Source organism: Anas acuta, chromosome 1 (assembly GCF_963932015.1).
Source record: "Anas acuta chromosome 1, bAnaAcu1.1, whole genome shotgun sequence".
NCBI lineage: Eukaryota > Metazoa > Chordata > Aves > Anseriformes > Anatidae > Anas > Anas acuta.
The window spans coordinates 830,907-852,817 of record NC_088979.1 but is presented as its reverse complement, the minus strand read 5'-3'; the positions used below and the strand labels follow the sequence as shown (position 1 = coordinate 852,817).

The window sequence follows — 21,911 nt, the reverse complement described above, 5'->3', positions numbered from 1 at the left end:
AAAGGGAGATAATTATAATAATTAAATAAAGACTACCATGAACTAAACAATTTAACTAAGGGGAAATAAAAAGGGAAAGGGGAAAGGGAGGGGAAAAGGGAAAATAAAAGGAAGGGAGGAAAACAAACAAACAAAATAAATGAAGGCTATATGGAAGTGCAGAGGAAAGAAATTACTCTCTACTTCCCACAAATGAGCGATGATTGACCACGTCCTTGAAGCAAGGCCTCAACGCATGCAGCCGGTGTTCAAGAGGAGGACCGACGTCTTCCAAACGAGAGCCCACCCCTCCCCTCTTCTTCCTGTTTCCACCTTTTATTGCTGAGTGTGACACCACATGGTATGGAATATCCCTTTGGTTGGTTTAGGTCAGCTGCCCTAGTGATATTTCTCTCCTCACCTTTTGCCCACCCCCTAGGAGGGTTAGAGAAAGGCCTAATACTGTGCCACTGCTGCTCAGCAGTAGACACAACACTGGTGTGATAACACTGCTGTTCCAGCTACAACTACAGAGTACGGCACTGTATGGGCTGCTGCCGGGAAAGTTAACATTCCAGCCAGACCCAGTACAGTCTGTTCTCCCACGTGCCTGGTGACAGGACGAGGGGGAATGGGCTAAAGTTGCACCAGGGGAGTTTTAGGTTGGATCTAAGGAAGAACTTCTTTACTAAAAGGGTTGTGAGGCATTGGGATTGGCTGCCAGGGAAGTGGTGGAGTCACCATCCCTGGAAGTCTTTAAAAGAAGTTTAGATGTAGAGCTCAGTGATATGGTTTAGTGGAGGACTGTTAGTGTTAGGTGAGAGGTTGGACTCTATGATCTTGAGGTCTCTTCCAACCTAGAAATTCTGTGATTCTGTGATTCTTCACGGTGAGGGTGACGGAGCTCTGGGACAGGCTGCCCAGGGAGGCTGTGGGGTCTCCTTCTCTGGGGATATTCAAGGCCTGTCCCTGTCTGGACGCCTACCTGGGCAGCCTGCTCTAGAAAACTGCTTTGGCAGGGGGTTGGACCCGATGATCTCCTGAGGTCACCTCCAACCCTTCCATTTCCGTGATTCTGGGATTCTGGGATCTTCTTGAAGGCACACCTTCCCTTCACACCTGACACAAGACAACTCCAGAATGCCCCCTTCCCGGGCGAGGGATCCCAGCTGCCTGGCTTCCCTGCCCTCTAATTGCAGACCATGGCTCCGCTGTCCCAGCACCAGAGCAGCCAGGTGACAAGGTGCTCACCTGGACAACGACTCAAATCTTTTCGCCTATCTCATAGCTCATGCTGGAATAGGCATCGGGTAGTTCCTGATGCTCTCATGATACCTTCCTCTTCATCTTCCTGTTCCTCTGATGGCCCCGCCACTTTGGAGCAGCCTGCCTCGTCTTCTTCCTCCTCCCCAGTCCGAGTGGGAGTTCCTCTGCATTCTAAGCAAGCCGTGGGAGAAGCTAAGGTTTACAAATTACAATTGTTAAACAACAATTTTGTTTTAACACGCTGTGGTCAGATCTGTCCTTATCTCAACCCTTTGGGCCCCATGCTGGACATCGAAGGACTGCTGTGGTTTAACCGGCAAGCAGCTTTTTCCTCAAGTGGGATGGGGGAGAGAATTAGGGATGGGGGGGGCGCTACCCCTATATATTGTTGCATGACCCCATATGGTGTGGAATAACCCTTTGGCCAGTTGGGGTCAGCTGTCCTGGGCCTGTCCCCTCCCAGCTCCTGCTGCACCCCCAGCCTGCCCGCTGCCAGGGCAGTGTGAGAAGCACAGAAGTCCTTGGCTGTGTCAGCACTGCTCTGCAGCATCTAAGCCAGCAGTGTGTTATCAGCACCATTCTCATCCTAAAACCAAAGCCCCACACCAGCTACGGTGATGAAAAGCAACTCTATCCCAGACAAAACCAGGACAAGCCAGTGTCTGATCCTGCGGGAGCCCCTCTGCACTGAGGGCTGCAGAGCCTGTGCCTCACCTCTCAGCACCCAAGGGACTGGGACCCACACACGCATGCACTAGAGCATGGGAAAAAGAGTCCGGGCTGGTATCAGGGTGGGGAAGACCCAGGTGGCCGTGGCTGGGGACACACACTGCGGGTGCTTCCCTCTGGTGCCAGGGGGGGCATGGGCGGCTTTGGAGGTGCCCCTGATGCCTCTGCTCCGCTTCTCCCTGCAGCCTTCTCCGACCCTGCGCTCTCCCCCTAGCAGACGCCCGTGCCCTGTACTGCTGCACTCAGCGGCTGAGCTCAGCCGGTTGCAGAGGACCGGGTCCTGCGCTGCCTGGGGCATCCCCGCTCGTGGCTGGACCCCCGGAGCTTCCTGCACATGGAGCACCTCGGCCTGGGCTGGGTGCTGCTGGCCGGCACCTTGGCCGGCACCTTGGCCGCCAGCAGCACCCGTGAGCAAGACCTCGGCCCCATCAGGGAGGAGGCGATGGACATGGCCCAGAACTCCTTCGATGACCAGTACCAGGGCTGCAGATACAGGATGCAGGAGGCGCTTAGAATGGCGAACCGCACTGAATTCCAAAACCCGGTCTATGCAGACTCCTGGAGAAGAGCAGAGGAGAGGTGGTGGATGCAATGGCACAACTCCATCCAACCGCAGGTGCTGCAGCGGGAGTACGCGGTGGCCGTGCTGGCGTACACTGCTGGCACAGGCCTGTACCGCCAGCTCAATGCAGCCATACGTGAGGGTGGGCGCTCCCGCGATTACTACCTCCAATCTTTCCACTTCAAGACGCTGCATTTCCTCCTGACCGAGGCCCTGCACACCCTGAGGGATGCCCAGGTCCGCAGATGCTACAACGTCTACCGTGGTGTCAGGGGCATCTGCTTTACGGCCCAGATCAACCAGGCTGTCCGCTTTGGCCAGTTCGCCTCTGCCTCCTTCAGGAGGAATGCTGCCTAGCTCTTTGGCCAGGACACCTTCTTCTTTGTGTACACCTGCTATGGTGCCATTGTCAGCAACTTGTCCTTTTACGCTGATCAGCGCGAAGTCCTCATCCCACCCTATGAGATCTTCAAGGTCATCAACGTCACCCGTTACACAAACGAAACCCACATCCATCTCCGCTCCATTGGTGCGCGCAGCAACTACAACTGTGCACTGGTGAATAGTACGGACAGCCAGCAGGGTGGGTACCACCGTGAGATGTCTGGGGACAGGGCACAGCCCTGGGCAGGCGCCGCCGTGCTCCCCGCGCTCCTCCAGCCATGGCTGCAGAGGAACGGGGGCCCCGTGCCACCGGCTCTGTGAGGGGAAGGGGAGCCTCGTGGTGAAGGCAACACCTCCGTGTGGGGAGCTCGGGGAGCTTGAAATAACGTGGAGCTGCTGTGCGGAGGCATGGGGGTGTGTAGAGAAGGAGGAGCAGGAGGGCCTGCTGAGGGGTTAGGTTTGGGGTATAAAAGGGCCGGTCAGTGTTTGTGTGTCCTATCGTCGCATTTCTCGCATTAAAGCTTTTCTCTTTGCACACTCGCAGCCTTTCCCATGTGTCCGCGTGCTGAGAGGCCTACGTGCCAGCTCCTGGCGAGGCCTCTGTGTGTGCGAGTGAGCTCAGTGCCAGCTCCTGCAGCCAGATCCAAGTGTCCCTTCTCTCCCCAGCCCTGCTGGGGAGGAGGGGAGCGAGCGGCTGTGCGGTGCTGAGCTGCCTGTAGCTTCAAGCACAGCAGGCCTTCTGGTGCCCAGTGCGAGGCCCGAAGGCTTGAGGGAACGGCAGAGCCAAGCGCAGCGTGCCCGAGAGAACAGCCCTGCGGGGATCAGCCCACAACACGGCGCTGCCGCCGGCGCCGGGCCTAGGGCCGGCTGCGGGACTGGTGGCGACAGTGCCCGGAGGGGCCGGGGGCAGTGGCAGCCCCAGAGGGAGGAGAGGTGGCCCTGGCTTTGTGTTGAAGTGGCCCAGTGGTGTCTGGGGTGACCTGGTCCCTGGCAGCTCCCTGTCCTCATCTTCCCAAGCTGCTGAGGAGCAGAAGGAGCAGCTCCGAGCCCAGAAGACACCCGGAGAACATCCCCTGCCATCTTGTCTGCAGGGACAGAGCGGATAAAAGTGCAAAGCCAGGGCAGCTCAGAGCCAGTGCCCTGCTCTGCACCGCAGGGCTGCCCAGCTCCATGCAGGGGGTGAGCCCTCACACAGGGGGGCCTCCACAGCGCTGGGGATATGGCAGCGAGCAGGGGCTGTGTGCTGGTATTGCCGTGCTGGGCAGCTGAACTCCACCACAACCACTCTCTCACTCCCCCTTGTTAGAAGAGGAGGGAAAGAAGTAAAGGAAAGAACAACTTGCAGGTTGAGATAAAAATAATTTAATTAAAAGGAAAAATGATTATTAAGGAATGATTATTATTATTACTAAAACATTTTAACTAAAGGGAAAAATAGGAAAGGGGAAAAGGGAGGGGAAAAGGGGGGGGGGGGGGGGGGGGGGGGGGAGACACAAAACAACTCAACAAAGCAAAACAAGTAGAGGCTGTGTGGAAGTACAGAGGACAGAAATTGCTCTCTACTTCCCACAAATGAGCGGTGCTTGACCACGTCCATGAAGCAGGGCCTCAACGCACGGAGACGGTGTTGAGGAGGAGGACCGATGTTTTCCCAACGAGAGCCCACCCCTCCCCTCTTCTCCCTGTTCCCACCTTTTATTGCTGAGTGTGACACCACATGGTATGGAATGTCCCTTTGGTTGGTTTAGGTCAGCTGCGTGGTAATGTTCATTTTTCACTTTTTGCCCACCCCCTAGGAGGGTTAGAGAGAGTCCTGGTGCTGTGTCAGCACTGCTCAGCAGCAGACACAACCCTGCTGTGATCCAGAATCCCAGAATCACGGAAATGGAGGGGTTGGAGGTGACCTCAGGAGATCATTGTGTCCAACCCCCTGCCAAAGCAGTTCCCTAGAGCAGGCTGCCCAGGTAGGCGTCCAGACAGGGACCGGCCTTGAACATCCCCAGAGAAGGAGGCCCCACAGCCTCCCTGGGCAGCCTGTCCCAGAGCTCCGTCACCCTCACTGGGAAGAAGTTCTTTCGCGTGTTGGTGCGGAACTGCCTGGGCTCCATTTTGTGGCCATTGTCCCTTGTCCTGTCCCCACGGACCACTGAAAGAGGTTGGCCAAATCCCTCTGTCTGCCACCCCTCAGGTATTTGTACACACTGAGGAGATCCCCTCTCAGTCCTCTCTTCTCCAGGCTGCACAGCCCCAGGTCTCTCAGCCTCTCCTCATAGGGAAGATGCTCCAGGCCCCGTCTCATCTTTGTGGCCCTCCGCTGGACTCTTTCCAGGAGATCCCTGTCTTTCTTGTACCGGGGAGCCCAGAACTGGACCCAGCACTCCAGGTGAGGCCTGACCAGGGCAGGGCATCATACCGTGCGGCCCTGGCATTGTTCCATACTGACACGAATTAGATGAACATATCTCACATGGGTAAGTGGTGCGAAGCCAGGTGCCTCCGTCCGGGCTCGCAGCATGTACCCGAGGTTGGAGCAGTGCTGGCTGGCCGGGGAGAAAGCATCCTGGGTGTGAGATCGGGCTGCGGTGCCAAATCAGCCCCAAAGCCCATCACAAAGCAATTTTGGCCACTGCAGAGCCACTGAGGGGAAGGCTGTCCCTCACCAGGAGCACCACGCTCAGAGAAGAAGCAGACGCAAGCCCTCAGGAACTGGGATCTCCTTTAATTCCCCGCCAGCGAAGCGTGGCCCGACACTGTTCTAAAATGACAACTTTTAACACCAGGAAAACCCACGAGCCCACATCGCCAAGCTCCTGGCATCCCATGGCACACTTTGGAGGGCGATGCTGGCTGGTCCAAGTGGGGAACCCACTGGGACAAGACCCAGCCAGGCACTTCCCCTACAGAAATAGGTCCCGACCCCAAACACCTCCCCGGGCTGGCGTCACCTTCGTGCCCAAGGGATGCCCTGGGGTCCCCCCCAGCCCCAGCTGCAGCCCCTGCCAGGACCTGCCTGGGGTCCCCCTCCCTAAAAAACAGCTTTGGGACTTATCCTTCCACACACTGACCCCAATCACCCCAACCAGCCCTAGCCAGTGGGGCACAGATCCCTGCACGCCCCCATGGACCCATCCCAAAGGGTTGCTGCCCCAACCCCCCTGGAATTTACATTTCCATGCACATGCTGGGTCCCGGACCCCCTTCAGCCCCCCACACCCCCAAGAGATGGGGCCCCTCTGCCAGCACACCCCACATGCCCATGTGCCCTCTGTCTGCACAGGCAGCATGGCCCCCCCAAAAATGGGGTCCCCCAAACATCAGGTGCATCCCCTGGGCCAGCTGTGAGGAAGGGGAAGGTGCTGGGGGGGGCACCCGTGAACCCCATTGTCATTACAAACACCTGTATTTGTAATGGAGAGCCTGTATTTGGGGGATTTTGCGGCTTTCGCACCCCCCAGCTGAAGGCAATCTGGGGTAGTAGGTTGAAGATAGTAGGGAAAAACCTCCAAGTGGTTTGTTCGAGGATGGCATTGTTTGAGGGCTCCTCAGAGAAAGCAATGATCCCGATCCCCCATCCGGAATCTTCTTCTTGCATCCCCCCAGGGGTAACTGCACCTGCTGCTTCCCTAAAGAGCCTGTACACCAATGCACAGAGCATGGGAAATAAAGAGGAGGAGCTCGAGATCTGTGTTGGGTCGGGGGCCACGATCTTGGTGTGATCACTGAGACGTGGTGGGACAGCTCACACGGCTGGAAGGCAGTCACAGAGGGCTACGAACTCTTCAGGAGAGACAGGCTGGGGAAGAGTTGCCCTTTATGTGAGGGAGCAATTAGAGTGCACCCAGCTCCAGCTGGGGGAGGGTGAAGGACAGGAGGAGAGCTTGTGGGTGAGGATTAAGGGGTGGGCTGGTATGGGGGAAACTGTTGTGGGGGTGTGCTACAGGTCACCAGATCAGGAGGAGGAGGAGGTCGATGGGGCCTTCTACAAGCAGGTGGAAGTAGCCTTGTGATCCCGGGCCCTGGTCCTCAATTATCCAGGCGTCTGTTGGGTAAGTTATCTAACCCCCGCTGCCCAGAGCTGCCCCCAGCCCGGCCCTTGCTGGACCCTGGCCGGCTGCGGAGCGGGGGGCTCTCACCCTGCCCACCCCCAGGTCGGGAGGCTGCTGTGGGGGCTCTTTGCCCAGCCCCAGGGCATCGGCCCTGCTCTGACGGACACAGCCCCGCTGCGGGGCTCCTGGTGCCCCTGGCCCCCCGGCACCTGCCCGCAGCAGGTTGTGGGGCTGCAGGGATTCATTAAAGCGCATTGAGGCTGCCTGGTGTCACCTGTCTGCTGGGGGGGCAGGGGACACCCGCGGGGTGAGGAGGAAGGCGAGGTGCCCACGGTGGCGCCAGAGCTGGCTGAGTGCCCTGCGCTGCTCCGTGGGGCAGCCCCCGTCCGTCCCACCTGCAGAGCCCAAATCTGGGTGCTGGGGGCTGAGGTGTGTACTGGGTCTGGCTGGGATGTTAACTTCCCCTGCAGCAGCCCAAGCAGTGCTGTGCTCTGCACTTGGAGCTGGAACAGCAGTGGGATCACAGCAGGGTTGTGTCTGCTGCTGAGCAGTGCTGGCACAGCATTGGGTCTCTCTCTAACCCTCCACGGGGGTAGGCAAAAAGTGAGAAGAGAAACATCCCCAGGGCAGCTGACCTAAACCAAAAAAAGGGATGTTCCATACCATGTGGTGTCACACTCAGCAATAAAAGGTGGGAACAGGAAGAAGAGGGGAGGGGTGGGCTCTCGTTGGGAAAACGTCGGTCCTCCTCCCGAACACCAGCTCCGTGCGTTGAGGCCCTGCTTCAAGGACATCATTAATCATCACTCATTTGTGGGAAGTAGAGAGTAATTTATTTCCTCTGCACTTCCACATAGCCTTCATTTGTTTTATTTCTTTGTTTTCCTCCTTTTTTTTTTTTTTTTCCCTTTCCCCCTCCCTTTTCCCCTTTCCCTTTTTATTTCCCTTTAGTTAAATTGTTTAGTTCATAATAATCTTTCTTTAATTATTATTATTATTATTTCCCTTTAATTAAATTATCCTTATCTCAACCCGTGAGTTGTTCTTTGCTTTACTTCTCCCCCTCCTCATCTAAGGAGTGTGAGAGCGGTTGTGGTGTTCAGCTGCCCAGCATGGTAAAACCACCACAAGGTGCCAGCCAAATCCCTGCTCCTGAGCCGCCGTGGAGAGGAGGAGCCCCCAGTGCTCCCCGTGCCCCCTCGCAGGAGCCGGGGCAGCGCTCTCCGGGGTGCTCCGGGAGGGAGCTGGAGAAGACCCCCAGCTGCTGCCCATGCAAAGTGCCCCCGCTGTGGGGAGCCGCAGGAACCCTCCTCGATGCCTCCATCCTCCAGCAGTGCTTTTATTTCTCTGCAAAAGCCAGGAAAAGGCTTCCTCCAGCCTCTGCTGGTGTTCTAGGGCCACCGGAGCATCGTGGGGCCGGTGGCACCGCTCCTGCTGGAGCAGAAAGTGTCTGGCAGAGGAAAGCGTAATCCCACAGTGTCCATTAAATGTGTTCTCACGTTTCTGCCCCGTTTTCCTTGCGGAGGTGCAGCAGCATAGCTGGGTTAGAGGCGTCCCACGGCTGCCAGGGCTGAGGCTGCCAAGAGGAGACTCCAGAGGTGTGGGGGTTCCCTGGGACTGCTCGTGCCTGGGGGAGGAACAGGGAGTTAATGACTGCCGGAGGGTGCCAGCATGGTGCTGGCCTTGGGAAGGGGCTGGGGGCTCGCCTCTTACCTGCACTGAAAAAACACGGCTGGGCCTTGCACCTTTTCTCCGCCAAAGAGACCAACAAAATCTGTGCACCGCCCCGCTCTGTGCCCCTCGCCCCGCCCTGGCCGTGCCACAGAGGGCCCCCACCGCAAACCCCAAGGGAGAGCAGCTGGGAGCGTGCAGGGATGTGCAGGGAAGACCTGGTCTGAAGGCGAGCTCCCCACCTCCCCAAGCTCCCCAGGTTCCCCAAGCTCCCCACCTCCCCGAGCTCCCCACCTCCCCAAGCTCCCCGGCTCCTCGAGCTCCCCACACGGAGGTGTTGCCTTCACCACGAGGCTCCCCTTCCCCTCACAGAGCCGGTGGCACGGGGCCCCCGTTCCTCTGCAGCCATGGCTGGAGGAGCGCAAGGAGCACGACGGCGCCTGCCCAGGGCTGTGCCCATCTCCTGATGGTACCCACCCTGCTGGCTGCCCTTACCCTTCAGCAGTGCACAGTTGTAGTTGCTGCGCACACCATGGGAGCGGAGATGGATGACGTTTCCGCGTCTGTCACGGTTGAATTTGGTGACCCTGAAGACCTCATAGGGTGGGATGAGGACTTCATCCTCAGTAGGGAAGAAGGAGAAATGCTTGATGGGGACACCGTAGCAGGTGTACACAAAGAAGAAGGTGTCCTGGCCAAAGGACTCAGCAACCATCTTCTGGCGGGATGTGGAGGTGAATTGGCCGAAGCGGACGGTCTGCTGGAGCTGGGCTGTGAAGCGGATGTCCTTGATGCCGCGGTAGACGCTGTTGCATTTGGGGCTCTGGGTCTTCTGCAGGGTGTGCACAGCCTCGGTCAGGAGGAAATGCAGCGTCTTGAAGGGGAAGGATTCCAGGTAGTGCTCACGGGAGCGCCCACCCTCACGCACAAGTGTGTTGAACTGCTTGTACAGGTCTGCCCTGTGAGTGTACGCCAGCACGGCCACCGCCTGCTCCTGCGGCAGCACCTGTGGGTTGGAGTTGCCCCACTGCTTCTGCCAGCGCTCGGCTGCTCTTCTCCAGGTGTCTGCATAGGTCTTGTTTTGGAACTCAGTGCGGTTCACTGTTTTCAGCTTCTCCTCCATCATGTGGCTGCAGCCCTGGTACTGGTCATCAAAGGAGTCCCAGGCCATGTCCATCACCTCCTCTGTGATAGCACGGACATCTCGCCTGCTGCCAGTGGCTGCGGTGCCAAACAGGGTGCTGGCCAACAGCACCCAGCCCAGGGCGAGCTGCTCCATGTGCAGGAAGCTCCGGGGGTCCAGCCACGAGCGGGGATGCCCCAGGCAGCACAGGACCCGGTCCTCTGCAACTGGCTGAGCTCAGCCACTGAGTGCAGCAGTACAGGGCACGGGCGTCTGCTAGTGGGAGAGCGCAGGGTCGGAGAAGGCTGCAGGGAGAAGCGGAGCAGATGCATCAGGGGCACCTCCAAAGCCGCCCATGGCCCCCCTGGCACCAGAGGGAAGCACCCGCAGTGTGTGTCCCCAGCCACGGCCACCTGGGTCTTCCCCACCCCGATACCGGCCCGGACTCCAGCCCAACTACTTGCATCAAACACCGCAGACACCTGGGTTCCCCCGTGCAGCCCCGACATCCTCTGAGGCCGCAGCATTTGTGCCAGGAGGAGCCCTGGTGCTGCAGTGAGATGTTACCTCTGCTCTGTTGCATGCAGGACCCACGGCTCGGCGCTGCTGCAGGGTGCTTGGAGCTGGCTGCTCTGCCTTTTTATAGCAACCCCCAGACAGTTTGTGTGCCAGCCCCCCATGACCACCCAGTTGCTGCTGGGCTGCTGCAAAAGGCTGCCGGGAAACAAACAGGAAATCTCCTTTTATCAGTTTCCCATGCTCTAGGGTGTGCCTGTGTGTGTCCCAGTCCCTTGGGTGCTGAGAGGTGAGGCGCAGGCTCTGCAGCCCTCAGTGCAGAGGGGCTCCTGCAGGAGCAGACACTGGCTTGTCCTGGTTTTGGCTGGGATCGAGTTGCTTTTCATCACCGTAGCTGGTGTGGGGCTTTGGTTTTAGGATGAGAATGGTGCTGATAACACACTGCTGGCTTAGATGCTGCTGAGCAGTGCTGACACAGCCAAGGACTTCTGTGCTGCTCACACTGTGGTGGGGTTGGCTGAGGAGCTGCTGTTGCTCAGGGACAGGCTGGGCATGGGTCAGAGGGTGGTGAGCAACTGTTTTGTGCATCACTTTCTTTAGTTTTCTTTCTTGCTCATTTTCTGTCTTTCTTTCTCATTAAACTCTCTTTCTCTCAGCCTGCCAGTCTGTGCACTTTTCCTCTTGTCAGCTCTCTCCCCTTCCCCCGGTGGGGAGGTGACCGAGGAGGTGGCTGTGCGGTGCTGAGCTCTCTGCTGCGTTCCACCACAGCGCTGCTTTTAGCACCTAGTGTGAGGCCGGAAGGTACCTGAGATACTGTGAGAGATCAGCAGACCTGAGCAGACAATGCTCGATGGGACAAACTGGTTTAGAATTTGTGCTCATGGTGCGTTTGTTTAGCAAACCCTGGTCCAATGCTGATTTATTTGCTCTCCAGGTTGCTTTGTGTAAGCCCTCTCCTGCTGCGTATGCTCCCCGTGCTGCCATCAGCACCTCCGAGGGCTGCTTGAAGGCTGCTGGGGGCAGCTGGCTGTTCCTTCCCCTGCCTGGTGTGCGGGGGGTGTGCAGGTGCAAAACCAGCAAACTTTGGGCTGCACCAACCAGCCAGTACATGGGCCAAGTGCATGGGCCAAGCCCCAGCATGTTGCAGTGATTTGTGTCTCTTTGGAATTGACAGTGTGATGACACACCTTTTTGAAGCATTCTGCCTGGTTTTTAGGATTCTGCAGTTTTTCAGGGGTGAATATCCAAAGCACTGGAGGTGCCCACTGCTCTAGATGCCTGGTAATTACAAGGACCGCTCTCTCACTCCCCCTCCTTAGATCAGGAGGGGAAGAAGTAAAGCAAAGAACAACTCACGGGTTGAGATAAGGATAATTTAATTAAAGGGAAATAATAATAATAATAATAATTAAAGATTATTAAGAACTAAACAATTTAACTAAAGGGAAAAAAAAGGGAAAGGAGAAAAGGTAGGGGTAAAGGAAAAAAAAGGAGGAAAACAAAGAAATAAAACAAATGAAGGCTATGTGGAAGTGCAGAGGAAAGAAATTACGCTCTACTTCCCACAAATGAGCGATGATTAATGATGTCCTTGAAGCAGGGCCTCAATGCACGTAGCCGGTGTTCGGGAGGAGGACCGACGTTTTCCCGAGAGCCCACCCCTCCCCTCTTCTTCCTGTTCCCACCTTTTATTGCTGAGTGTGACACCACATGGTATGGAATATCCCTTTTTTTGGTTTAGGTCAGCTGCCCTGGGGATGTTTCTCTTCTCACTGTTTGCCCACCCCCTAGGAGGGTTAGAGAGAGACCCGATGCTGTGCCGGCACTGCTCAGCAGCAGACACAACCCTGCTGTGATCCCACTGCTGTTCCAGCTCCAAGTGCAGAGCACAGCACTGTGTGGGCTGCTGCAGGGGAAGTTAACATCCCAGCCAGACCCAGTACAACCTCCACCCCTTATTCCATAACATTTGTGTCACACTCAGATCCCCCATACTTCAGCATACAAGTATTCTCATCATTATTCCTTGTCCTTTAACAGGACAAGGATTTAACAGGGCAGGATTAATAGGCAGGTGTATCTTTTCATTCCATAGGTCTTTCTTGGAAAATGTTCATAAGAACTGTTGATGATTAGGTCTTCATCTGCCAAAGTGGCCACTCAGGGCAGGTGGAGTTGGATGTCTGGACGCCAGCACCAGCTTCGCTCAAGTCCTTGTTGCACCGCCCGGCTCCTTGCAAAGTTGACCTGTTGTTGATCCTACAGCGTCTTCCTACAACATCTAACTTAGATTACAGATTAGTTTTCTCTCAGTGTCAAATCTCCTTGAGGCACACACTTGATGTCCCCATTCTTTTGCATGACCCACCTGGTATACTCTGGTCCTTGGGCAAAGACAATCCCATGAGTGGGTTTGCCTTTTCCCGAGGCAGGAGCAACCCACGCTGCCTTCCCCATCCACCTTCCTACATGCACTACGGGGACTTCAGCTCCTTTCACTGTGTGTAGGGGTTTTGTTTCGGCAGGACCAGCACGGCTGTCAGACCCCCTATTGTTAACTAGCCAAGTGGCTTCTGGTAGATTTGTGTCCCCTTGTTTCCAAGTCCCAGCCCCCAATGCTCGTAACATAGTCTTTAACAGTCCATGGTACCTCTCAACCTTCCCAGAAGCTTGTGGGTGATAAGGGATGTGGTACACCCACTCAACACCATGCCTCTTTGCCCAGGAGGTAACAAGATTGTTTCGGAAATGACTCACATTGTCAGACTCAGTTCTCTCTGGTGTACCATGACGCCACAATACTTGTCTTTCCAGGCCCAAGATAGTGTTTCGGGCCGTGGCATGGTTTACAGGGTATGTTTCCAGCCACCCAGTAGTTGCTTCTACCATGCTGAGTACGTACCGTTTGCCTTGGCGAGTTTGTGGAAGTGGTCCGATATAGTCAATTTGCCAGGCCTCACCATATCGAAACCCTGTCCACCTCACCCTGTTCCAGGGAGATTTTACCTTCATGGCTTTCTTGATTGCAGCACAGGTCTCACACTCATGGGTAACCTGTGTGATGGCCTCAATGGTCAAGTCCACCCCTCGATCAAGAGCCCATCTGTAAGTGGCATCCCTCCCCAGATGTCCTGATGTTTCATGGGCCCATCGAGCTACAAACAGCTCACCCTTACGTTCTCAGTCTAGGTCCACCTGAGCCACTTCAGTTTTTGAAGCTTGATCCATTTCTTCATTGTTCCGATGTTCTTCAGTAGCGCAACTCTTGGGCATGCGGGCATCTATATGACGTACTTTAACATCCAGGTTTTCTACCCGGGCAGCAATATCTTGCCACAGGGTAGCAGCCCAGATAGGTTTCCCTCTGCGCTGCCAGTTGCTCTGTTTCCATTGCTGCAGCCACCCCCACAGAGCATTTGCCACCATCCATGAGTCAGTGTAAAGACACAATGCTGGCCATTTTTCTCTTTTGGCGATCTCTTGGGCTAGTTGTATGGCTTTTACTTCTGCATACTGACTCGACTCACCTTCTCCTTCCATGGCCTCCACAATGCGTCGTGTGGGACTCCACACAGCAGCTTTCCACGATGGCTCCCTACCACACGGCAGGATCCGTCAGTAAACAACGCATACCGCTTTCTGTCTTCTGGCAACTCATTGTATGGTGGAGCCTCTTCAGCACGGGTTACCTCTTCTGTTGGCACTCTGAAATCTCTGCCTTCCGGCCAGTCCATAATCTCTTCCAGGATTCCTGGGCGATTGGGTTTTCCCATTCGAGCCCGCTGTGTAATTAACACTATCCACTTACTCCATGTAGCATCAGTTGCATTGTGTGTAGTGGGAATTTTCTCTTTGAACATCCAATGTAACACAGGTAACCGCAGTGCCAAGAGGAGCTGTGCCTCTGTACCCACAACTTCTGAAGCAGCTCGAACACCCTCATATGCTGTGAGTATTTCTTTTTCAGTTGGGGTGTAATTGGCTTCTGATCCTCGATAGCCCCGACTCCAGAAGCCCAGAGGTCGGCCTCGAGTTTCTTCTGGGGTTTTCTGCCAAAGGCTCCAGGTGAGCCCATGCTCCCCAGCTCCAGTGTACAGTATGTTTTGCACAGATGGTCTACGGACATGCCCAAGGTCTACTGAACGAGCAATTTCTTGTTTGAGTTGTTCAAAGGCCTGTTGTTGCTCAGGGCCCCACTCAAAATAGTTTCTCTTTCGAGTCACTCGATATAGAGGACTCACAAGCTGACTATAGCCTGGCACATGCATTCTCCAGAATCTCATGAGGCCTAGGAAAGCTTGCATTTATTTTTTGCTAGTTGACGGAGACATTGTTGTTATTTTATTGATAACATCCTTTGGAATGTGGCGACGCCCATCCTGCCATTTTACCACCAAGAACTGGATTTCCTGCGCAGGCCCCATGACCTTACTCTGTTTAATGGCAAAACCAGCTTTCAGGAGAATTTCGATTACTTTCCTCCCTTTCCCCATAATTTCTTCATCTGTGTTCCCCACATGAGGATGTCATCAATGTACTGCAGGTGCTCAGGAGCTCCCCTTTGTTCCAGTGCAGACTGGATCAGTCCATGGCAAATGGTAGGGTTGTGTTTCCACCCCTGAGGCAGCCGATTCCAGGTGTATAGGATGCCCCTCTGTCCTGGTTTCAGTTAGAACAGAATTAATTTTCTTCCTAGTAGCTGGTGGAATGCTGTGTTTTGGCTTAGGATGAGAAGAGTGCTGATAACACCCCGATGCTTTAATTGTTGCAGAGCAGTGCTTATACTAAGCCAAGGACATCTCAGCCTTTTGCTCTGTCCTGCCAACGGGCAGGCTGGGGGTGCAGTAAGAGCTGGGAGGGGACAGACCCAGGACAGGTGACCCAAACTAGCCAAAGGGGTATTCCATACCATCTGACGTCATGCTAAACAATATATAGGGGTGGCTAGCCGGGGGGAGGGGGCCGGACTGCTCGGGGTTAGGCTGGGCATCGGTCAGCGAGTGGTGAGCAATTGCATTGTGCATCCGTCCCAGAGAGGGAGGGGGGAGGGTGAGCGAACGGCTGCGTGGTGTTTAGCTGCCGGCCGGGTTAAACCACGACACCCTCCAAGTGAAAGCAAACTGCGGCCTGCATGCTGCTGCCAAAGGGATGGAGAAAAATGCATTAGCAATATCAGTTCTGGCATACCACTTGGCTGCCTTTGACTCTAGTTCATACTGGAGTTCCAGCATGTCCGGCACTGCAGCACTCAGCGGTGGCGTGACTTCATTCAGGGCTCGATAGCCCACTGTTAGCCTCCACTCACCATTAGACTTTCGCACTGGCCATATAGGACTATTAAAGGGTGAGTGAGTCTTGCTGATTACTCCCTGACTCTCCAGTCGGTGAACCAACTCATGGATGGGAATCAGGGAGTCTCGGTTGGTGCGATATTGCCGTTGGTGCACCGTTGTAGTAGCAATTGGTATCTGTTGTTCTTCAACCTTCAGCAATCCTACAACAGAAGGGTCTTCTGAAAGGCCAGGCAGGGTAGACAGCTGCCTAATCTTCTCTGTGCTCAAAGCAGCTATGCCAAAAGCCCTTAGGAGCCCCTCTTCTTGCTGCTGTTCCAGCAGTTCTTTCTTTCTGTTCTTTCAGAACCAGAGGCGCAAAAATGTGAGGAGGGCGAGGGGTTTAGGGGGAACGTATGGGCCTGAAGCTAGTCACATCGGACATTATATGCAAGGATTGCTGATTTCACGTGAGGTGTACGACTAATAAATCCATCTGGTACGTAGCTTCATGAGTAATGGGGAGGAGCCTAGATGTTGGCGAGGTATGTCTGTCAAGCATTCATCTTATGGGGCCTTGTTCTGGTCGGAAGAGTGTGATTGTGGTGCTGGAGTGCTGGGTGTTGGGGCATTCATCCTGGGTCCGTTGGGGAGGGTAGTCCACCGAGTAGGGTATGTCCGTTAACATATGATGGGTTTAGTCTGTTATGGGGCCTTGTTCTGTTCTTTTTGCTGTTCTTTCAGTTCACGTACCCGAGCAGCTAGGATTGAGGTAGGTACACCATCCCATTTCCTCATATCCTCCCCATGGTCACTCAAATAAAACCAATAGGTGCCACGTGGTGTGCGTCTTGGGTACTCTCTCTCTTGAGCAGGCAAATGCTGATTCTTAGTGGCTGAAGCATCACTCCGTCTAGATGAGGGGGAATATGGGGAATATGCTCGTTCCACGAGGTGGTCAAGTCTTTCAGACAGTTTCTCCACAGCTGAGACACAGGACTGTAGCAGAGCAGAGAGGTTGTCTTCATATTTTTGAAGCTGGCAGGACATATCACACATTGTTGGTCCCATCCCTTCATCCCAGTTAATTACTGCCAGGGTACTGGCATGTGCTGATGGTGCACTCCGCACAAATTTACGCCACATGGATGTCATGCAGTGTACTTCATCGGGGTCTTGAGGTGTCTGGGCATTGTCCAAATCACTGAAAATCATCTCCCGCACAGCTAATTCCCGCAGATGCTGGAGACCTTTATCCATAGTTGTCCACTTGCCTACTTGATATACAATATCTTCCTTATGGGGATATCTTTCTTTCACAGCTGCCAGAAGTCGTCTCCAGAGGCTGAGGGCCTGTGCTCCTCTCCTAATTACTTAGTCCATTTCTCTAGAGAGGGATCCCAGCTGCTTGGCTTCATTGCCTTCTAATTGTTGGCTATTGGCCCCAGCATCCCGGCATCGAAGCAGCCAGGTGAGAATGTGTTTACCTGGGCATCGACCATAATCCTTTAGTATTTCTCGCAACTCACTCAGCGATAGGGATCGAGTGATTTCTGATTCCTTTATGATTTCTGTCTCGTCTTCCTGATGTTTTTGTGATGGCTCTGCTTTAGAGGTGCCTGCCATTTCCCCTTCTCCTTCCTTCTTGGGAGAGGCTTCTTCCCTTACTAAACGAGCTGACCTCCGTTTCCATTGTTTTGACTTGATTTTGGGGGTGACTGATACCATAGTCGGTTGGTCCTCTGGGTCAGCCACAGCGTGTGTTACCTGGTCATCAGACACAGAAACTTCCTCCCTCTCTGGAAGGTGCTGGATGATGTTAAACAGTGTTTGATAGGAGTAAGCCAGGACCCAGCACAATGCTGCAAGCTGTCGTTCTCCGGCATTATCAGGGTCAGGACATAAAACTCTCAAACATTCTACCAGGTTTTTAGGATTTTGCACTTGCTCAGGGGTGAAGTTCAAAACTATTGGAGGAGACACCCGTGACAAGGATCTGCCAACATCGTCCCACACACCTTGCCACTCACCACAAGACTGTTTCGGGACAGATTCCCAGGTCAGCTTTCTAAACAATTGACTCATCTTAGAGAGAAGAGGAAACCCGTTATTCAGAATTAGAAATAGCAATACATGGGTTACACATGGCTGTTCAAAATACTCCCAAAGTGTGGTAATTAGCCCACTGTGAAAGAAGGAAAAGGTACTGTTAGAAATGGCTCAATCTTCAAAATAGGATTAAATAAAAAATAGGATTTATTAAAAGAATAGAGGTAAGCAAACAGCGCTGGGTGCATCGGGAGCCTCCGCTCCACCAGGACGCACACCAGTTACATCAAGTGGCTGATTTTTATGCTCCTAGACTAATACATATTCATTACTACTTCTAAAAAAACAGGTTATTATAATTAGTTTCCAGGGTCCAGTCCCTCCTACTGGAGCATGCGCATCAGTCTACGGTGGTCCCTCTGGGGGTCTCTAGGGGTCTTGCATGCTGAAGACTCGTAGTCTTCCTCTCCAAGTTTTTTTCTCGTCCTTCCACGTTGTACTCCCTTGGCACCGTATCAAGTTTATAGAACATCCCCTGCAGGTCTTGTCTCCCAGCCATCCTTCAGCTTCTTTTTTCTTCTTCTTAATCTCTTGGCCACCTGGCCAGATATCAGAGGCTTGCATAGTATCCCATAACAGTCACTAGTTGTTATCAGTTGTTCTGAAACCCCCAGATATCAAAGACTTCATACAAACACAAATAGCTTTCTTATTGACACTTCATGAGTAATTAAAACATTCCTCACCAGCCATTCACAGGGACAGTCACACCTATAGCAGTGTTAAGTTAATCTCGAAGAAGACAGAAAAAAGGCTGTAACTGTTAGAAATAGAAGTCTGGAATAACAAAAGCAAACAGGTTCATAAATTTAAGGAGTATTTTCTGAAGACTTGATAAATTGACTAGAATGAGGGGGAGACTGGGACACACTGCATCTGTGGTTCAAGAATTAAATTGCCAGTGCAGGACCCAGAGGCAGACAGGATTCAAACAGAATTGTTCTTTATGGACACGAATTGTTAAAACATTCCTCACAGTACCATTCCTGATATTACTAATAAACTGGTATCCAGATGAGGAAAGGAAGGCAGTGTAGTTCTGAATATTCTCTAAAAGATGGTTTCCATGAGACCCACATGATAACAGCGCAGGGCCTGAATGCCAGATTAAACTCAAGGCCAGTGCTTGGCAGCACAGCGAATTCAAAAAAATGAACACAGATTGTAGCACTTTGTTGGATCGGATATACAGGAGAAAGGAGACCATGACACGGATTGCATGACATATGATCAAACAAGCCAGTATTAACAGGACACTGAACATGGTGACTAGCAAGTAAGTCTGTTAATTGTACGCGCTTTGATCAATTCTATTCTTATCTCAACCCTTTGAGCCCCACATTGAGTGCCAAAAAGGACTGTGGTGGTTTTACCGTGCTGGGTAGCTAAACACCACAACCGCTCTCTCACTTCCCCTCCTTAGATCAGGAGGGGGAGAAGTAAAGCAAAGAACAACTCACGGGTTGAGATAAGGATAATTTAATTAAAGGGAAATAATAATAATAATTAAAGAAAGATTATTATGAACTAAACAATTTAACTAAAGGAAAAAAAAAAAGGAAAGGGGAAAAGGGAAGGGAAAAGGAAAAAAAAAAAAGGAGGAAAACAAAGAAATAAAACAAATGAAGGCTATGTGGAAGTACAGAGGACAGAAATTACTCTCTACTTCCCACAAATGAGCGATGCTTGACCACGTCCTTGAAGCAGGGCCTCAACGCACGGAGACGGTGTTCGGGAGGAGGACCGACGTTTTCCCGAGAGCCCACCCCTCCCCTCTTCTTCCTGTTCCCACCTTTTATTGCTGAGTGTGACACCACATGGTATGGAACATCCCTTTTATTGGTTTAGGTCAGCTGCCCTGGGGATGTTTCTCTTCTCACTTCTTGCCCACCCCCTAGGAGGGTTAGAGAGAGGCCCGATGCTGTGTCAGCACTGCTCAGCAGCAGACACAACCCTGCTGTGATCCCACTGCTGTTCCAGCTCCAAGTGCAGAGCACAGCACTGCTTGGGCTGCTGCAGGGGAAGTTAACATCCCAGCCAGACCACATCCTTGCCACACTCCCTGCCACTCATAACCATCCTGCCTCGGGACAGGGGTCTGGGTGGCATTCCTAAGTAGTTGTTTAACCTTAAACAAAACCTGAAGTGCATTCAGGAGACATTACAATAAGAACATGCTGGTCGGAACATCCCAAGGACATTCAGATTTTGAGGAGCTACTGTAAGTAGCCTGGGGGAGAAAGGGCAGGTGAAGGAGAAAGGGGGAGTGAACAGGTGGGGAAAACATCTTCCCTTGTCCCCTTCACAGACTGTCTCCCTGAAAAGAAAAGGTAAATGACGTAATTAGTACTAGTTTCTGAGATATGGTTTCCAAAGTATGGAAGTGATGGCAATGCTGAGTACAAATACCAGATTACAGAATCCCAGAACCATCTAGGTTGGAAGATCACCCAGCCCAACCTCTGACCTAACACTAACCAGTCCTCCACTAACCCATATCACTGAGCTCTACAGGTAAATGTCCTTTAAAGACCTCCAGGGATGGTGACTCCACCACTTCCATGGCCAGCCCATCCCAATGCCTCACAACCCTCTCAGTAAAGAAGTTCTTCCTAATATCCAACTCAAAGCTCCCCTGGCACAACTTTAGCCCATTCCCCCTCGTCCTGTCACCAGGCACATGGGAGAACAGACCAACCCCCACCTCGCTACAGCCTCCTTTAAGGTACCTGTAGTCTCATCCTTTAAGCTACCTATCAGTCTCATGACCAGTAATTCTATCATACCATCAGCCAGTGCTACACAGTAAGCAGCAAACTAACCTTAAACCAGCCCCCCAGAACAATAAACAGCACAACAGGGAACACATACAGTAAGTAATGTGCTATATAACGGAATTCAGAAAACAGGCACAGCAGACCTCAGATCAAAACAAAACAAAACAAAACAAAAACAAACCAACAAACAAACAAAACAGCACTATTAAGCTGATATAATGGTTACAATAATTTTCTTTTAACATGCTCTCATCACATCTGTCACTATCTCAGCTCTTCGGGCCCCACGTTGGGTGTCAAAAGAACTGTTGTGGTTTAACCAGCACCACACAGACGCTCTTCCTCCCCACAGTGGGATGGGGGAGAGAATCGAGAAAAACAAAAAAAAAAAAAGAAAAAAAAAAAGTAAAAGTTTTTGAGTTGAGATAAAGACAGTTTAATAGGACAGAAAAGTAAAAAAAATAAGAAGAACAATCAAAATGGTAGTAAGAATAATAACACGTACAAAGCAAGCGATGCACAATGCAATTGCTCACCACCTGCTGACGGATGCCCAGCTTATCTCTGGGCACCCTGCACCCCCACCCCAGCTAGCCACCCCTATATATTGTCCAGCATGACCCCACATGGTGTGGAATACCCCTTTGGCCAGTTGGGGTCAGCTGTCCTGGGCCTGTCCCCTCCCAGCTCCTGCTGCACCCCCAGCCTGCCCGCTGGCAGGACAGAGCGGGAAGCTGAGACGTCCTTGGCTTACTGTGAGCACTGCTCTGCAACAATTAAAACATCAGTGTGATATCAACAGTAGTCTCATCCTAAATCCCAAACACAGCACCATATCAGCTATGGTCTGCAGCCAAGGGAAGCACCTTCCCCGTGTGAGCTGGGGGCTCATGCACTCACCCCTCATCCACAGACCCCCTGGGGGCACCAGTACAGACCCCCTGTACGCCTGATGCCCTAGCCCAGCCCAAAACCCCTGCTGCTGGCTGGTTGGTGCCTAAACCTAAAGTTTGCTGGTGAATGCACCGGCACACCCCATGCACACCAGGCTGGGGAAGGCACAGCCAGATTCCCCCAGCAGCCTTCAAGCAGCCCTCGGAGGTGCTGATGGCAGCACGGGGAGCATACACAGCAGGAGAGGGCTTACACAAAGCATCCTGGAGAGCAAATAAATCAGCATTGGACCAGGGTTTGCTAAACAAACGCACCATGAGCACAAATTCTAAACCAGTTTGTCCCATCGAGCATTGTCTGCTCAGGTCTGCTGATCTCTCACAGTATCTCAGGTACCTTCCGGCCTCACACTAGGTGCTAAAAGCAGCGCTGTGGTGGAATGCAGCAGAGAGCTCAGCACCGCACCGCCACCTCCTCGGTCACCTCCCCACCTGGGGAAGGGGAGAGCTGACAAGAGGAAAAGTGCACAGACTGGCAGGCTGAGAGAAAGAGAGTTTAATGAGAAAGAAAGACAGAAAATGAGCA

General features: G+C 53.2%; 2 protein-coding genes and 1 pseudogene across 6 annotated transcripts in view; 1 reads left to right on the top strand and 2 right to left on the bottom strand.

Moving 5' to 3' along the window:
- The window catches only part of LOC137856076 (ecto-ADP-ribosyltransferase 5-like), a 174,748-nt gene that overhangs the window by 38,237 nt on the left and 114,600 nt on the right, over positions 1 to 21,911 (bottom strand). The gene's annotated exons all lie outside the window — the stretch shown is intronic.
- On the top strand, positions 2,047 to 3,294 carry LOC137855533 (NAD(P)(+)--arginine ADP-ribosyltransferase 2-like; annotated as a pseudogene).
- The window catches only part of LOC137854552 (erythroblast NAD(P)(+)--arginine ADP-ribosyltransferase-like), an 87,649-nt gene continuing 74,027 nt past the window's right edge, over positions 8,290 to 21,911 (bottom strand). For 4 of the 5 annotated variants that reach the window (XM_068678154.1, XM_068678396.1, XM_068678482.1 and 1 more), the window contains 2 exons: positions 9,133 to 9,858; positions 8,290 to 8,593 (listed from right to left, as the gene is read on the bottom strand). In XM_068678154.1, the coding sequence (XP_068534255.1) occupies positions 8,511 to 8,593; positions 9,133 to 9,858 (809 nt within the window). In that variant the 3' untranslated portion in view covers positions 8,290 to 8,510. Of the gene's footprint in view, positions 8,594 to 9,132; positions 10,066 to 10,327; positions 10,461 to 21,911 lie in introns of those variants that run through there. The other variant, XM_068678559.1, reaches the window with a different exon arrangement.